The sequence below is a fragment of the Myxine glutinosa genome, chromosome 6 (assembly GCF_964187855.1).
Source record: "Myxine glutinosa chromosome 6, kmMyxGlut1.1, whole genome shotgun sequence".
NCBI lineage: Eukaryota > Metazoa > Chordata > Myxini > Myxiniformes > Myxinidae > Myxine > Myxine glutinosa.
In genome coordinates, this window is record NC_136266.1 from 62,317,808 (window position 1) to 62,336,208 (window position 18,401).

The 18,401-nt window shown below is 43.7% G+C and overlaps 2 protein-coding genes across 4 annotated transcripts in view; both read right to left on the bottom strand.

Moving 5' to 3' along the window:
• Positions 1–661: 661 nt before the first annotated feature.
• LOC144892721 (uncharacterized) lies at positions 662–3,009 on the bottom strand. The gene is made up of 3 exons (XM_078781038.1): positions 2,644–3,009; positions 1,794–2,408; positions 662–1,655 (listed from the first exon to the last, which is right to left on the bottom strand). Exons 1-3 carry the CDS (start codon positions 3,007–3,009, stop codon positions 807–809), a joined length of 1,830 nt encoding a protein of 609 aa, XP_078637164.1. The 3' UTR covers positions 662–806.
• A 9,367-nt stretch (positions 3,010–12,376) lies between these two features.
• Positions 12,377–18,401, bottom strand: part of LOC137429855 (uncharacterized) — a 37,305-nt gene continuing 31,280 nt past the window's right edge. For all 3 annotated transcript variants that reach the window (XM_078779942.1, XM_078779943.1, XM_078779941.1), the window contains exon 5: positions 12,377–13,716. In XM_078779942.1, the coding sequence (XP_078636068.1) occupies positions 13,226–13,716 (491 nt within the window). In that variant the 3' untranslated portion in view covers positions 12,377–13,225. The remainder of the gene's footprint in view (positions 13,717–18,401) is intronic.

Sequence of the window (18,401 nt, forward strand, 5' to 3'; positions counted from 1 at the left end):
GCATAAATTGCGATAACTTCAGCCTAGAACCTCATAAAAGTATACTTTTTATGTTTAAATGTATTTTTTAGCATCCTAGGATTTCAATAGAATATCTTTCAGTGACCTCAGATAATGATATGCAGAGATAATCCAAGATGGCTACTATTATTATTATGAGAGCCATAGCCTATGTGAATGTGTATTCTGCTATTTTTAATGCTTGCCGTTTTCTCTTCTACAGACTTTCGGCGTACCGGCCAAGAGCAAGTGATGGCTGAGCTGTGTGGCATTCCCACGTGTGGCATTAAATGTCAAATCCCCATTAGTCTAGTAGGAAGACTAGGTCCCCCTGCACCCCCCGGAGATATACTTCTAATAGTGTTTCTAGATTGGAAAAAATGTGTAGAAAATGACTAGCTATGGCCCCAAGCTGAAAAAATGTCCCACATACCATTTTTATGCAAATTACTGCTGCCATTATCAAAAAAACGATTTTTGACATATCTCAGCCAATATTGCAGATAATTGAAAAATGAAGGTGTCTAGACCCATGTTTTGAAGGGCATAGATCATGATAGAACTATTCATAACATGATTACATGTGTCTATGGTATACTAGTATGCTAATTAGTGCTTTATTTACAAAATAATCACAGTTTTACGAAATAATAGACTCATATTAAGGTCCGTCTACACAGACGTTAACACAAAGTTTTATTTTTCTAAATATTACAACTGTCAAAATAGTCCTAGCACTCAATGTGACCACTCTTCTCTTGCTTGTTTTAGATAAACATCATTAGCATTAGTGATTCTACACTGAGTCAGTCATCATCATTTTCATCGAAATCGTCAGAGTCAAACTCTTCTTCTCCTTCCTCTTCCTCCTCCTCTTCGTGCTCTCCTGTGTTCAGAAGATCCACCAGTGAGGTTGGTAGGATGGGACCACTGGACCACATTGGTTTCAACAGTCCTTCATCAGTCCTTATCCATCCTTGCTCCTCATAAGGTTTTGGCTTTTCGATGATAGGTTGATCGGCTCTTTTGTACAATGCTACGCGGTGGTTCACACGCTGGATGTGCGGCTTCAGGGCAGACTGGCATGGAGGAAGGCGAGCCAGATCAACCTTGGACTTGGATGTGAGGGTCTTGTCCTCTCCCACCATTTTTCGTAGCAGCTTGGCACGGACAATGTCCACTGATGACTCGCGACTCTGGCCGTACATCACACAGGTGAATTTTTCTAACTGCCTCTCCACCTCAGGGTTGGCATCCCAGTTGTCACCCAGTTCACCGAATGCCCTGTGAAACCTGGGATTCTTCTCCAGCTTTTTCAAGGGCCCGACTTTTCCCTTCCCTTTGAAGGCACTGGTGCAGTCTTCTCCGCTGAACACATAGTACCCCAGGAGAGTGGCACAGTAGTCCTCTCCCAGGGATTCTGCCAGCTCAGAGACGTTGACAAGTTGGCGATGCTTCCCTGACCCTGTATCCAGGTACACCGTCAGCTTGATGTTGTGGGCATGGTGGAGCAGGATCAGGAGGATGTCTGTGTCCGGTGTTCTGACTACAGCGTTCTTGTATCCGATGGTAGCAGCATGATGGAGGTACAGAACCACCCTGGTATCAGTCTCTTCCTGGTTGCTGTAGATCGTGGGGAGTTCACGTACCTCGACCTGAAACACAAAAAGGCACCGCATTTCAATCACCAGTCACTGCCAGTTTCAGATCTAGACAAACATCACAGGTAATCACCTTTTTTTCAGGAAAAATTACAAATTGAATCGCCATTCACGAAGGGCTTTCAATTTTACCTTGCCATTCGTTGAGGCAAGTTGGTGGGCCTTCCCCTCCACGATCAGCACAGCCATCTCTGTTCTCTCCAGCCTGGTAGCTGCCTCTTGTCCACTCCACACTTTCAGAAGAAGCTGGCACATCTGCTTTTTGTTGTCGTCATTTGCAAGGAACATTTTGAAGTCATATGGCTTCCTGGTTGCTGGTCCAGCCAGAATGATCTTCTCTGAGCTGCCCCGCCTCAGCCTTTCCTGCGCTTTGATTGACTCAGGATGGTAACTGTCAGTGGAGAACAGAAAGTGCTGCTTGGCCACCATCTGATCAAGCACCTGCAAGCATATCTCACCACATGTTGGGGGAAGGTTGGCAAGGGTATGCAGCAGCGCCATTCCATCCTGGATGAACAGGGCATCCTTGGGGTATTGCAGATCTTGTGGTGTGGTGTCCTCTAAAAGGTAGTGCAGAATGGAGGCTTTGTTGGTTTTGCAGAAGAACCCATCTGGTGTCCCAAGGCTAGGAGGCACTGGCATCAGGCAGTACTTCATGAGTTCTCCCAGGTCTAATGGCTCATCTTGACTCTGAGACTTGACAAGGAGCAGGAATGCAAGGTTGCTTTGCTCCTGATACTGGATGACCTGGAATGATAAATGGTGATTGGTTGATATGTACTACAGGAAGGACTACAGGTGAAAATTATTCATGTGCTATAAATTGGCATATTTACAATCTTTACATTGTTCATTGATGTGCACTGTCTTTAATAAACAAATTTGGAGTTCAATCTTGTATCTCAATATAGCATGTACAGGACGCCATTTAAAAATACAACATAAAATACAAAAGCACTTGGGTATTGGATTACATCCTTACCTTGCCCTGTGAGGATGTTAGTGTGATCTTCTTGTTACTAGCCTCCATGGTCTTGAGTTTCTTTCTCTTGATTGGGTTGAAGAAGCTCTCAGGTTCTCCGCTTTCCAGGCGCCTGATGAAGTCAGCTTTCGCAGCTTTCCCCACAGCTTCTGCTTGTAACACATCCATCTCAACATCCATGGGGACGGGAGCACCAGAGGCCAGGCAGTAGAGTTTGTCCTTATCAATGATGGTGAACGGATTGGTGAAGTTCTTGATAGTAGTTAGGGTTCGCTGAACGGCCTCCTCGCCTTTTCTGATCTCTGCCTTCTCTAGTTCACGATGTCTCCCTGCTCTTGGGCAGTCTGGGTCATCGATGAGATCCATCATCTCAAGATCCACCTGTAGAATACCCTGGCGAAGTTGGAGGGCAACATTTTGGTTCTTGTTTGTGCTTCCGAGTGTGAATGCTCGTGCGAGAGCATTGGAAACTGTTATGTTTGAGCTGTGCACAAGCCAGAAAGAAATGACATCACATTTGTCATGATCAACCTTCGTGAAGTGGATATGCTCCTTGATTGGGTCATTCTGTAGGCGTTTCAGTAGTTTCTCTGACCGATAATTTGAGTTCTCATATCCATTCAGTTTCAGTTCCTCGACATAGAGCAAGCGCAAGGAAGAAAGCTGTAGAACTTTATTCTGCTGGATGACCTGGGTTTGAATGTGTTCCAGTACTGAGTTGAATGCCTTTTCATGGGCGGCTGACATGCAAGCCTGCTCCTTTGGTGCTTCGGCTCTGTGAATCGCACGCTCATAGTTGTAGAATGCTGTGCGGAAAGCTTTAAAACATGACGGATGGTGTTTGGCCTCACATGCAAAGAGGTCTTTGTTTTTCACCTTTCGATGGAGTCGATAGAGACCCATTTTCTCAGCCCGTGTTTCGATTTGCTCCCATGCATTTTCTTTGTTTTTAAAGGATGGGAAGGTTGTAGGCCTCTCAGTATTGCGATGAGCATCTTTGGTCTCAACTTTCTCACAAAATATACACTCTGGCGGGAAGATGGGTTCAGCAGAACCTCCTGGTTTACGAGGAGAGTGATGCCATGATGAGGTTGATGGCCCTGGTTCTGTATCATCTCCCAGACGATGAAAGTGGCGGACAAAGTGCTTATAACACTTGCTGTGATATCCTACTCTTTCTAGGTCATCAGGAAGAGTTGCCGGGATCTGATCACATACTGATTGCATACGACATGGGGAGTCATGCGGTTGGTTGAGACGTCTATCCCGGATCTTTTGAAGCAGTTGCAGTTTTTCTGAAGCAGATCCTTTAATTTTACGGAGGGGCGTGAAATCCCCATGATCAGACATGGATGGTACATGAAGGATGCATGTAGGAGGAGAGCTTTGGGCTGCAGGTTCTACACTCCGTTTTCTTTTGGGCATGCTTGCTGTCGATGTCTACCATCACTGTTAAATGACAAATAAGAAATCACGAATGATGTTAAAAGTGCCTGTGAAAGGAGGCTCTGAGTTTTCAGTGAGGTAACAGAGGTTCTGAGTCATGTTCTACACTAGGGTACTTTTTAGCTGACTAAACCATGTTTAGTGGCATCAAAAGTGCTAATAGCTAAAACATCTAAATTCTTCCACACTAACGTTAGCTATCTAGGCCAATGAAACATTGTGCTAAGTTACTGTAGCTAGCTCAGCTGTCGTGCCTCTTTCTGGTTCAATTCATATACAGAAGTCAACAGATATGTCTCATGTTTGGCATTAACAAAAGTTTAAGTTACACCGACATTAGGAACATACTGTACATAGATGAGGCTAGCTTTAACGTTAGCTAACATGGTGCTAGCTGGCTCAGCTGTTATTCTGCCTGTTTATGATTTCATGCAGAAACTGAAGTCAAGAGTGTGAGTAACATTATAGTTAGCATCTTACCTGGCTAGATTGGAGGATGAATACCAAGAACAACACACAGATGGAATGGAAGACTGAACTTTCAACTGAGGTATTCAATAACATCAACGTTACCAATTGATACGAGCGCGCGAGCGCGCATGTTACATGGATGGAAATGTAAAATGGCAGCTATAGCAGCACTAATTTGGATCTCTAGTCTGTCATTTCTGCACTGTGATTGGATAACATAAAAAAATATGTTTGGGAGTTAACAGCAGGAGTTGGTAGATTTTACGTGGGCTGGGTGAGAAACCTTTAAATAAGCAAGTGAAAATCTCTCGCAATACAAAGTCAATGGTGGGAAGAAAAGTTGAGTGGTACCAATGTTACTGCCAATGTCCCGCCCCTATGCAAGACTCAGGAGCATCTTGTTGACATTTAACCTTGAAAATACCTGGGTTTAGACCCCTTATGTACCATGTTAAGTTATCTGCAGTATTAACGTATCCTTATCATTTGTAAAACTGATTATTTTGTAATTACAGCATTAATATGCATACTAGTATACCATAGACACATGTAATCATGTTATGAATAGTTCTATCATGATCTATGCCCTTCAAAACATGGGTCTAGACACCTTCATTTTTCAATTATCTGCAATATTGGCTGAGATATGTCAAAAATCGTTTTTTTGATAATGGCAGCAGTAATTTGCATAAAAATGGTATGTGGGACATTTTTTCAGCTTGGGGCCATAGCTAGTCATTTTCTACACATTTTTTCCAATCTAGAAACACTGATTAGAAGTATATCTCCGGGGGGTGCAGGGGGACCTAGTCTTCCTACTAGACTACATGTGTTGTTTACCTCTTGCAGGCCTTGTGGTCACAATGTGAAACATTTTGCATTAAATAAAATAATAGCAAATTAAACTTATCATGATTTTGATGTTTTTTTGCATTACAGCAGCGGCAATTTTGTCAGCCATCTTGGATTATATCGACATATCATTATCTGAGGTCACTGAAATATATTCTATTAAAATCCTAGTGTGCTAAAACATATATTTAGCCACGAAAAGTACACTTTTATGAGGTTCTCGGCTGAAGTTATCCATATTTATGTATTTTCCATCCAACCGGCGGCCATCTTGAATTTTGAAAATGCCACAAGGTGGGACTCGTGGGACTTTATATTGTGGGCATCCACATGGTATTCTGAAGCTCTGTGCAAAAAAAATCAGCTTTCTACTAATTTCTTCTAGGTCCTAACCTCATGCTCCTGGGCTAACAGCAAGGTGAATCGGGACACAAACTGAAAAAAAGTTCGGAAACTTTTTTGACTGAAAATTGATAACCATACTGATTTGTTGATATTTGGGCTGAAAGTGTTCTCTTGTTTTTTTTTAAAAGCAACTTATAGTCCCTATTAACCCCATATATGGGCTAAATAGGAATAAATAGGATTTTTATGGCTGTCCCCATTCACCCCGTTTTACGGGTGAATAGAGTCACTAATACAAAAAAATAATAATCAAGAAATAGGGACAGTTTGGAGAAACTTTTTATCCCATATTTTTTTCATTGGCACCGTGGTTTATATTATGGGTGCATATTATGTGCATCCATCTGAGCTATCAATTTAGCAATAAGTTGGAAACTCAGGATTGTTTCTTGATTATTATTTTTTTGTATTAGTGACTGTCCCTATTCACCCATAAAACGAGGTGAATAGGGACAGCCATAAAAATCCTATTTATTCCCATTTAACCCATATATGGGGTTAATAGGGACTACAAGTTGCTTTAAAAAAAAACAAGAGAACACTTTCAACCCAAATATCAACAAATCAGTATGGTTATCAATTTTCAGTCAAAAAAGTTTCCGAACTTTTTTTCAGTTTGTGTCCCGATTCACCTTGCTGTCCCTATTCACCCCATTTTACGGTACCTTATTTCATGAAACCATTATTTGTTGCATTCGATTTGTTGTATTGTTGATTTTCCTTGTCTCGTTTCTGTGTTTGTGGGTTTGAGGAATAAACCCTCAAAGGGGATTTAAGAGGTTTTATACCTCTCCCACCCCCCCCCCCCTTCCCATGCCTTCCCCCCAAAGCCCTCTCCCTCCCACAGTTCTCTCGATGTCTCCATGTCTCTCGGTCCCTGCTCTCAAATGTTGTGTTTGTGTCCTTCCCCCTCTCTCCCCATCTTGTCTACCGCTCCCGATGTTATTTGTTTTGTGTGTCTGTTTGTCTTTCTGTGTGATTAATGTTCGCTCTTTCACGAGCCTCGATCTTGTATACAAAAAAAACAAAAAACAAAAACAAACCCATATGGCTTTTGTCCGTGCAGGTAAGAACTTTGGCCCCCTCACTCGGGTACAACGTACCACCCACCAGTTTCGACGACGCGCCTCGAAATTTAAAACCGTTATGGCCATTCGTCACCCTGCTGTGTTTATCTCTCCGTGTACATGTACGTAATTACCTACGCCACCGAAGGTCGATGGAGGTTATGTTTTCTCCCATCTGTTTGTTACTTGCGAAAATTGAAGATTTTTCAAGTGTATTGGTTGGTCTTGTGCGTTATGCTGTCAGTCGCCTGCAGGTCACAATTTTCAACCAATCTTCACCAAATGATACAGTAGGTCATAAGCAAGAAGCCTATTGTTTTTGAAGTCAAAAGGTCAACATAGGCCAAAGGTCACCAAATTGGTCAAATTTCTAAAATCCTCAATTTTCATCAGATTGACTTGAAATTTTAGGAGGATTTGTAGACCAGGTCACTGAATTCAACCACCAATTATTTTTCAGGTCATCATAAGCCAACAACTTATTTTAGGGATTTCGCAAGTATCGTGCTATGCATGACATATTTCTTGTTTGTTTGTCTGTGAACAAGATATCTCAAAAAATTGTGGATGGATTCAGACGAAATTTGGTGGAGAGGTGGGTATGTAACACGCAAGAAATAATTATATCCGGATTTAAGTGATTCTTCACCATTGGGCGATAGGGCCAAAAATAATATATATAGCACGATATTGCAAAAAATTATGGATGGACTTGCACGAAACTTGGTGGACAGCTTGGGTGTGTGACAAGACCGAATCGATTCGATTTTGGTAAGATCTGAATATGGATTCGGATACGAGAATTATTTAATTTTTCAAGTGATTCTTCACCATTGGAAGATCGGGTGAAAAGCAATATATAACATGATATTTAAAAAAGTTGTGGACGAGCTATGAATAAACTTGGGGGACGAGTAGGTAAGGTGACAAGAACAAGCAGATTACATTTTTGTACAGGTCCGAATCCAGATTTGGCCACTTATCTGTGGGATAGGAAAAAAGAAACTGTTCAGCCTGGTGGAGGTATGCGCTCTCCCAAGTGCCGTTCTCAATAATAAATGATTCGACTAATCTGTTAACTGGTTTAACTTGACTGAGCCGAGTTATTCCACCACAACTCCTCAGTTTGTTCAATCCACCTCCTTCCAGGTCATAAAGCCAGTAGGGCATAAAGCCGGCTTCCGGTCCGGTCTGGAGAGGACGCTGGCGTTACTTGTTCGCCGCTTCGCCGACTGGGCCATTGTACATAGTTTGCTTTTATGGTGGTCGTGGCGGATTTTTGACCGTTGGGTCTGCCCTCTGCTCGGTCCCGGCTCTGCTCCTGGCTTCGCCTGCCCGGCTCCTCCACTGTTTCCTCAGGCCCGCTCCGGTTGTTTGTGGCCGTTGTTTGCGGCGGTGGTCTTGATAAGCTGCTGCGGTCGTTTGCCGCTGCGTTTGCCGCTTTGCCTCCTCGACCTTGGCCTCGTACTCGTCTTTCGCACTCCCTTCGCTCCTGCCTGGCATGGCTCTGAAGTACTCCGCCGCAAGGTTTCTTCTGCTCAATACTCGCTCCACCCCATCATGCATCTCTGCAATCAAGTACCACGGACTCCTGCGACGACCCAGATACATTCATAGAGGCTCCGGTTGTAAGTTTGTTTACTTACAAACAGGTCACTCCATTCCCGTACTCTGGTCGGCTCAGCGCACTCCCACTCATCGTCCCAGCGCACCTGGTCACAGCAACGCACACGATCGCACCTCCTGTCTGCAAACCCTGGCTAAATCACCTGAGTTCTTCCCCACCGTACAAAACAACAAGCTCACCCTGTTCAATACCCAGTCCCTCAACAACAAAAGCCTCATCCTGAACGACTACATTCTGGATAATAAACTGGACTTTCTCTGTCTCACTGAAACCTGGCAACAACCTCTGGACTACTTCTCACTCACCCTCACTACACCCAATGGATATTCTTACATCAATAAACCACGCTCGGAGGGCCGAGGTGGTGGAATTGCCGTAATTCACCGACAAGACATCAAGACCAGCCTCATCTCCATCTCTTCTGCTCCATCATTTGAACACCTGGCTTTTAAACTCTCTGGTCACACACAGTCAGTCATGGCTGTCGTCTACCACCCTCCCAAACCACACCGATCATTCCTGTCTGACTTCTCCTACTTTCTGACCCAGCTCTGTTCCCTCTCCCCCTCAATCCTCCTCCTCGGCGATTTCAATATCCACATGGAATCCACCGACTCCACAATAACCACTGACCACTGATTTACTCACCTGCTTTAACCTCACTCAACATATCAACTTTCCTACCCAGAACCGTGGTCAATTCTGGACCTTGTCTGCTCTACTGGATAAATTTTGCACCATCTCTCTGGCTCCGACCTCACCCTCTCTGACCACTTAGCCATCACTATGACCATCAACATCCCCACCCCAGCACCAAGGCATTATCGCAGGATCAACTTCCGTAAGCTAAACGCTCTTTCACCTACCTCATTCTCATCCACCCTCTCTGAAAAAATGTCCACTTCTCCCTTCGTTGACCTCCACACCCCTTCTGACCTCACTGACTACTACAACCACACTCTCTCCTCCTGCCTTGACCAGCTTGCACCTATAAAAACCAAAACAGTTTCTTTCACCCATTCTGCTCTCTGGTTTACCCCTGAACTCCACCTGATGAAAACTCGTGCCTGCCAACTTGAAAGACTCCGCAATAAAACAGGTCTCACAATTCACTCCCAAGCCTACAAGGACCACCTACAACACTACAAAGATGCCCTCTCCCACGCCCGCTCCGCCGACTACTCTCAAATTATCCACTCTGGCTCCGGAAACCCAAAAGCACTCTTCTCTACAATAAACAAACTCCTCAGCCCCCTGAACACCACCACTCAGTCATTCACAGTAGACAATTGCATCTCCCTCCTTTCATTCTTCCAATGAAAAATTGACATCTACAACAGCTTAACCACCACCGCACCCGCTCCCCCTCAAACCACCTGCCCCCCCCTTATCCTGCCAACCCCTGTCTCAATTCTCCCCAGTCTCCCCTACTGACCTCTCTGAACTCCTCATAGGAATGAAACCTGCCACCTGCACTCTTGACCCCATCCCCTCCAGCTTTGTCAAGGCCTCCCTTCCTGCTCTCTCTCCACTTATCACTGCAACAATAAACTCCTCCCTGTCTACAAGCATCGTCCCACCATCCCTCAAAATTGCTGCTGTTACCCCCATTCTGAAAAAACCTGGACTCAACCCTGACACCCTAAATAACTTCAGACCCATCTCCAACCTACCCTTTCTGTCAAAAGTTTTGGAACGCGCTGTAGCCACTCAACTCAAACATCACCTCTCTGCCAATAACCTGTATGAAACATTCCAATCCAGATTCCGCTCCAACCACAGTACTGAAACTGCTCTCCTCAAAATCACCAACGACCTTCTCCTCTCCTCTGATGCTGGCAACCTCAACATTCTCATCCTCCTCAACCTCAGCGCCACCTTTGACACCATCAATCACACCATCCTCCTCACCCGACTTGAAACCACCTTTAACATTACCGGCACTGCCCTCTCTTGGATCAAATCATACCTCTCTGACAGACACCAGTTCATCTCCATCAATAACTGCAAACCCCCCACTGCTCCCCTCCCCCAAGGTGTCCCCCAAGGTTCAGTTCTTGGCCCCCTCCTCTTCATCCTGTACCTGTCCCCCCTTGGTCACTTAATCTGCCGTCATGGTCTCCAATTCCACTGCTACGCCGATGACATCCAGCTTTTCATCTCCACCAAGTCCATCTCCACCGCCACCCACTCTATCCTGACAAAAAACTGCATCACTGAAATAAAATCCTGGCTTCAAATCAACTTCCTCAAACTTAACTATGATAAATCTGAAATAATCATCATTGGCCCAAAAACGCTCACCAAATCCACCCGTAACTTTGCCCTCAACATCGACGGTTTCCCAGTATCCACCTCCCCTCACATCCGGAATCTTGGCATCTTTGACCAAACCCTCTCCTTCGACAAATACACTAAACAGATCACAAAGACAGCCTTCTTTCACCTGAAAAACATCGCCCGTCTCCGTCCATCCCTCTCCTCCACGGCTGCAGAAACCCTCATCCACGCCTTCATCACCTCCCGTCTGGACTACTGCAACAGCCTCCTCTATGGTTCACCCTCAATAATCACCAATAAACTCCAATACATTCAGAACTTCGCTGCCCGTCTACTCACCCATTCCCGGACCCGTGACCACATCACCCCCGTCCTTTCCAAGCTTCACTGGCTCCCTATCCCCCAGAGAATCCAGCACAAAATCCTCCTCTTGACCTACAAAGCCCTCCATAACCTGGCCCCATCCGACCTGGCTGACCGCCTCTCCAGACACACTCCCACCCACAACCTCCACTCTGCTGGTACCAACCACTTGACCCCTCCCCCCCCCCCCCCCCCATCCGGACCAAATTCAGATCCTGGGGGGACAGGGCCTTCTCCATTGCTCCTCCCACCCTCTGGAACTCACTACCTCACATCATCAGAGACTCCTCCTCACTCACCACATTCAAACCATCACTCAAGACCCACCTGTTCAACACTGCATTCAACATTTAACCCACAGCATTTAACCCCTGACGATCTCTTCTCCTTCTCCTTCCTCGCCCTGGTGTTGGGCTAGCGGCTAGGGTGCCGGCTTAGGATCCTGGGTTCGAATCCCGGTCGATCGCTGAATTAACGCCAGGGGGGTTGACTCAGCCTGTCATCCTTCCGAGGTCGGCTAATTGAGTACCAGTTCACTGGTAATTCCCTGTTTGTCGTTAAAGGCGGCAAAAAGGGTTGGCGTCAGGAAGGGTATCCGGCCGTAAAACATTGCTTCAAAGAGGGGAGCAAAAAAACAACCACGGTTCCCAAAAAAGGCCAACCCCCGCTTTGCGGGGAAAAATGGCCTCTAAAGGTGGTTATTTTATATATATATATTTACCTATTGATTTTTGTCTTTTTGCACTTGTTTTTTGTACTCTGTCAAAGCGTCTTTGTGCTTCTTGAAAAGTGCTATATAAAATAAATGTATTATTATTATTAGTACACCATGACCTCAGGTCATCCTCTTTTACACACAAATTTTTACCTCCCAACTCTCCCATTTTACCTGTGGGTACCATGTCTCCATCCATCTCCTCTTCTCCTCCTCCTATTCATTCACATTGCTTTACTTGTTGCATCCATCTGTTCTCCACTTCCCCATCATGGGGGCATTACTTTCTACCCTCAATCACCTCACAGTACTACAAGCATAGATTTTGTGTACCAAAGGCCCCTGAAAACACCCATGAATGAAGCCCTTGTGACAACGCAATTCACCAGAGATCCGCAAAGATGTATTGCCTCAGTATAAGGCCGGCTTTACATGTATGAGCTGTAGAATGAGGATGGTGAAACAGGTGAGGCAAAGAATGAACCAGGCATTTGGTAGACTGCAAAATAATGAGAATTTCTCATCGATTTTATTTAAGAATCAATAATGTAAGTCCACAAGGCAAAGTTTAAAAAAAATAAAACATTTTGGGTTAACAATCTTTTTTTTGTATGTCATTTATTGAATACTGGCTCAATGGAACTGTGTTATCCACAAACCTTAATGCATCGTCAGCAACACAGATGGACTGTCAGCATTTTCTCACCACTCCCAATCCTCAAATGCACATTCCAGCAAACAACGACAGAGACCCAAAAAAACAAGGATTCAAATTCCAGAAAACATCATGCACCAAGGTGATTAAAAAGATTCACACATTCCCACTGTATATTCAGTCATAAAAGTTGAAAAGTTTCTGTTTATACAAAACTGCTAATGTTATATTGGAAACCCTGGCTGATGATGCAGGGAACGCACGTTCAAATCCCATATATTGAATTTGGCCCTTGTGTTGCACTGAAAAGTACACCAACATCAATTTCTGTCCTGCATGTGAGTTATGTATAAAGCTACTCGCTGAGCCTGTGGTCACTTTAAAATATTGGATATTAAAATAACTTTGTCAAACACACACTCCCAATAACATGTTGCAAAAACTGCCGAGTTAAATGAATAGGCAATAATAATCACTCGACATACTCACTTTGGTAACACCCACCATGGAAGCAAAAATGACCCATCCATTGATGAGCTATTAAAAATACAGTACTAATAAGCTGCGTTGGAGTGGTGAACTGTCCAGGATTGTAACCATAAAAAACTGCTTCGGTAGAACCGATGCTTTGTATAGACAATAGAGCATGGTGCCAATTACTCAAAATGAAAGTTAGTCCTGATGGTTTTGGTGCTCTTGCTCTATTGTTTATAGCTGTTGTCGTATATTATTTGCATGACTTTTTCGAATCCTGTCCCATAGCCTTTGAATGGATGAGGTTCCATGTGAGACCTCATATGCTTCTTGAGTAATCCTAACATAGAAAAACCCCGACCACATTTAGAGCACTTGTGCAAGTGCATTCCATGGTGAGTAGTCATGTGCGTTGTCAAGTGATGTAACTCAGCATATGCTTTATCACATTCAGGGCACTTGTGCGGGCGATCTCCATTGTGAGCCCTCACATGTATGTTCAAGACAACCGATGCTGAAAAAGACTTACTACATACATCACACTTGTATGGTATTCTCTTTTTGAGAACATTCCTCTTGTGTTTGAGCAATTTTCTCTTAAGTTTCATATTGTTATGACTGGAGCTGGATCTGTATTCAATGGTTATGTCTTGAGGCAGTGAACTTGCTGTCTTGCTGCGTGTGACTCTCCTTTTCTCAAAATTATCTTCTGAATGTTCTGGAAAAACACATACAAAAGAGACACAACATCAAAAGAAACACATACAAAACACATACATCATTGGTTTTTTTAAATAACAGAACACAATGAAAAAAATGAATTCAATCTTATTACTCTGACCTATTGTTTGTTTTTAATCAGAATCAAAATACAACAAACACAGATTAAATCTTATTACTCCCAGACTCATTTTGTTTTATCAGAATCAAAATACTGTTACGGGTGACGGAGATGAGGACAAGTCAGAAACGTCACTCCCGACTAAGTGTGTTACGGGGTGACTAATGCAAGCGACACTAGGTCCTTTCCCCAGCCTGCGGGGCCGAGGCCCACAAGTTGACCTAGCAGTTGTTGGAAGCTTGAACTTTTGGCTTAGTGCAAGGAGTTTAAACTGCCACACTTGCGGCTCAGGAGAGCTTGCAACCGGATCCAACAAATGTCAATCAAACAAAATAAAATACAATTAATTTACTTCAAGGAATGCAAAACGATACAATAAGCAAATCATACAAGTATGACGATGGACTTAATTAATTAATAATGACAGACTGAAACAATTAACACAGGCCACATACATCCGATATGAAAGGCCGACACAACATCAGACACACAGACCCTCTATCTAACCGAGGGAAGGGAAAGGAAGCAAATGAAAAATACAATACTCGCAGGAAATTTAAATAAACCGGGATATGAGGATGGGAATGGAAAGGGGTTCAGGTCTGTTTGAAGGGCAGGTTAATCGATGCTCATCAGATCGGTGCTTGGCGGGAACAAAGGTTCATCGATGCTCGTCAGAGCGATGCTTGGTGGGAACAAACGTGAATGGACCAGTCATCAAGCTCTGCAATTCCTTTCTCCTTTGGTCCCTTTCCTTTCGTCAACCTCCTAGCCTGGTGTTGGCTTTGCGGTTAGGGTGCCGGCTTGGGATCCTTGGATCCTGGGTTTGAATCCCGATCGATCGCTAAATTAACGCCAGGGGGGTTGACTCAGCCTGTCATCCTTCTGAGGTCGGCAAATTGAGTACCAGCTTGCTGGGATGATCACAGTGTGTACCCCGATTTAGAATAGGTACACCGTATCCCTGCACATCGTAAGAGGCGACCATGAGTTGGCGTCAGGAAGGGCATCCGGCCATAAAAACATTGCCTCAAACAGGGAACCGTGATTGTCATGGGGCCCGCAAGGCTAACCCCCGCTCCAGCGGGGAAAATGGCCTTAAAAACGATCATTCATTCATTCATTCAACCTCATTCATACAACACAGCAAATCCCTCAGAAACTTCATCGAGGTAGACTCCTTCATAGAGCACACGCCGAGCCCGTTCACAGCATGAAGCATATGTCGTTTTCCACAGAGAGCCAAAGAAGCACCTTTTTCCACAGAATACACTTTTTCTTTTTGTCCACCTCCTTCAAGCCCAATGAATCCTTCAGAAAGTTCGTAGAGATCGAGTCTCACACCAACACGCTTACTGAAGCCGTTCACACCACGAGCAAGGATTGCATTTTTAGCGCACCGCCAAGAGACGCTCTTCTTCTTCCTACTCATTCTTTTCCTGCACTTTCTTGCGTCCAAGGAAAAGGGTTGAATCATTTCCAAAGCTATTTTGTACACCACCAACAGTCAAAATCACGTGGCGTAAAGGGAGTGGATATGGGGTTAAACTTTAAGAAAAAGAAAAAATAAATACGAAAAGGTCCTATTTGGGGATACACAGCTGAACCGGCATTTTTAAAATGCAATACACCCCAAAATGACATGAATCGTCTATGCATGCTTTGTAAACGATTGACATTCCCACAAATGTAATACAATAAACAAGGATTAAATCACATTACTCCGAGACTCATTGTTTTATCAGAATCAAAACACAAAAACAAGGATTAAATATTGTTACTGCCAGACTCATTGTTTCGTTTTTATCGGAATCAAAAGGCAAAGTACAACGGCACTCTTCGATGTTGTGACGTCGACCGATGTGCCTCCGCCCCACATTATTCCATGATTATACTTAGGTCTCCCAAGTTTGATTTAAATCCCCTCAGCAGTTTTCAAGTGTCACATTTTTAAGTGACCTGGTCTCTGGACCTTTGATGGCAAAAATCTAATAAGTTCGTCTTTTCATCCAAATATATACTTGTACCAAATTTGGTCAAAATCCCATCACTGGTTCACAAGTTAACACAGTAACAGACCTTTTGCCTAACGGGACTTCTGACCTTTTACTTCTTGAGCCCATTATGCAATTAATTTATCTTTACATTATGACACATAATTCTCAAGTTTGATTTAAACCCCTTCAGCTGTTCTAAAGCGATCACATTTTTACCTGACATGACCACTGACCTTTGACCTCTTCATGCCATGATCCAATCAGTTCATCTTTGCATTATATATACTTACACCAAGTTTCTTTAAAATCCCATCACTGGTTCACAAATTGGCCCGGTAACATAATTTTTACTTAACATGACCTCTGTTCTTTGACCTCTACACTAAAATCCATTCAGTTCATCTATGCATCATTATACATACCTGTGCCAAGTTCGACGAAGATCTCTTCAGCCATTTTATGTTATCGCGGCAGCGAAATAATGGTAACGTAACATGACCTTCAACCTCTTGACCCCAAAATATAATCAGTTCATCTTTGCATCATCTATCTATAATTCCAGTAATCTCTGTGTGAATGTCTGTGTGTCTGTGTGTTTGTCTGTGACCGCTGTTTCTCAACAACTACCGGTCCGATATACTTGAAACTTGCCAGGTATATTGCTGGGGACCCGAGGATGTGCCTTTTCAAGGTTTGAAATTAATCGGAGAAGTAGTTACCGAGCTATGGCAATTTCTTTACCAAACTCCGCAAGCCGTTCGCTTTGGACCAAACCATTTCATGTAAATAGAGGGGGGGGGGGGGGGGGTTCTGTGGTCGTTGCGAATGGACCAAACCATTTCATGTAAATAGAGGGGGGGGGGTTCTGTGGTCGTTACTGCCACGTGGTTTCAAAGTTTTTTTTTGTTGTTGTTGTTTGCACGCATGTTTTTTTGCACGCACGTACGGGCACCCACGTACGGGCACGTCCTAGTCTATCTATAATTCCAGTAATCTCTGTGTGAATGTCTGTGTGTTTGTCTGTGACCGCTGTTTCTCGACAACTACCGGTCCGATATACTTGAAACTTGCCAGGTATATTGCTGGGGACCCGAGGATGTGCCTTTTCAAGGTTTCATATTAATCGGAGAAGTAGTTACCGAGCTATGTCCAAAAAACGATTCAACCAATCAGAGAGCAGCGAGCTATCACGTGTGCCGAACGTGCCGAACAGACTCTGCCTCGGACGGCACATTTGAGAGCGTATTCATTTATTTCACGTTGGCAAACTATGTTGCCGCTATGTTGGCGTTAAACTATGTTTTAAAACTAATTAAAACTAATTTGCGATTCTTTCGCTTTCCTGCGCGTTTGTGCACGCTATGGCGATTTCTTTACCAAACTCCGCAAGCCGTTCGCTTTGGACCAAACCATTTCATGTAAATAGAGGGGGGGGGATTGTCACCGTACTCGCAAGCCGTTCGCTTTGGACCAAACCATTTCATGTAAATAGAGGGGGGGGGGATTGTCACCGTACTCGCAAGCCGTTCGCTTTGGACCAAACCATTTCATGTAAATAGAGGGGGGGGATTGTCACCGTACTCGCAAGCCGTTCGCTTTGGCTTTGCGAATGGACCAAACCATTTCATGTAAATAGAGGGGGGGATATAATTTTAGATATATAAAAAGTACGGGCATGCCCTAGTAATATATAATGATACCAAGTTTGATGAAACTCCCATGACTGGTTCATAACAGCTTGGTAACATAATTTTTACCCAACGGGATGTCTGACATTTGATCCTAAAATCGAATCGGTTCATCTTTACATCATTAAACATACGTGTACAAAGTTTGACTTAAATCCCCTCAACCATTCTCAAGTTCTAAACGTATTACAGACGCTGACATTTTGACCCCAAAAAACAAATCAGTTAATCTTTGCGTCATAATACATACTTGCACTGTCTTTGGTCAAAATCCTATCACTGGTTCACAAGTTATCGTAGTAACAGGATTTTTACCAAACATGACCTCTGTCGTTAGATCTCTTGATTCCAAATCTATTCAGTTCATCATTACATCATTACACACACATATACCAAGTTTGACTTGGATCCCTTCAGCCGTTCTCAAGTTATCGCAGTAACGAAAACCTCACAGACAGACGCACAACCTGAAAACAATGCATCCAGCGACAAAACAAGGAATTAAATGTTATTGCTCCCCGACTTTTTTTATCAAAATGAAAATGCAAAAAAAAAACAAGAATTAAATCTTGTTACTCCGTGGTCCCACCCACCTCCCCAAATCCAGGCCAACTCGTAATCAAAATAAAACCCAATTACTGCACTATTGTCCCAAGAAGGAAGATAGGTTTGGTCAAAATTCACATGCACATATTACATACATACATACATACCTACATACATAATGTTACAGACGCGGTTGTGGATGTTAGTTTACCGAGCGGTTTGGTATGACCGCGTCTGCACAGTTTACCCGATTATGCTCGAACGTTGACTAAGTCGCGCTATGCTAAATCAATGATGGAAAAGACACAACGGCTGGATTAAAATGACACGA

Excerpts from the sequence above, each read along its gene's own strand:
- LOC144892721 (XM_078781038.1), bottom strand. The coding sequence starts at position 3,009 with ATGGATCTCATCGATGACCCAGACTGCCCAAGAGCAGGGAGACATCGT. Across the intron at positions 2,409-2,643 it reads TAACATCCTCACAGGGCAAG|GTCATCCAGTATCAGGAGCA; the intron begins GTAAGGATGTAA and ends TTATCATTCCAG. Across the intron at positions 1,656-1,793 it reads TTGCCTCAACGAATGGCAAG|GTCGAGGTACGTGAACTCCC; the intron begins GTAAAATTGAAA and ends TTTGTGTTTCAG.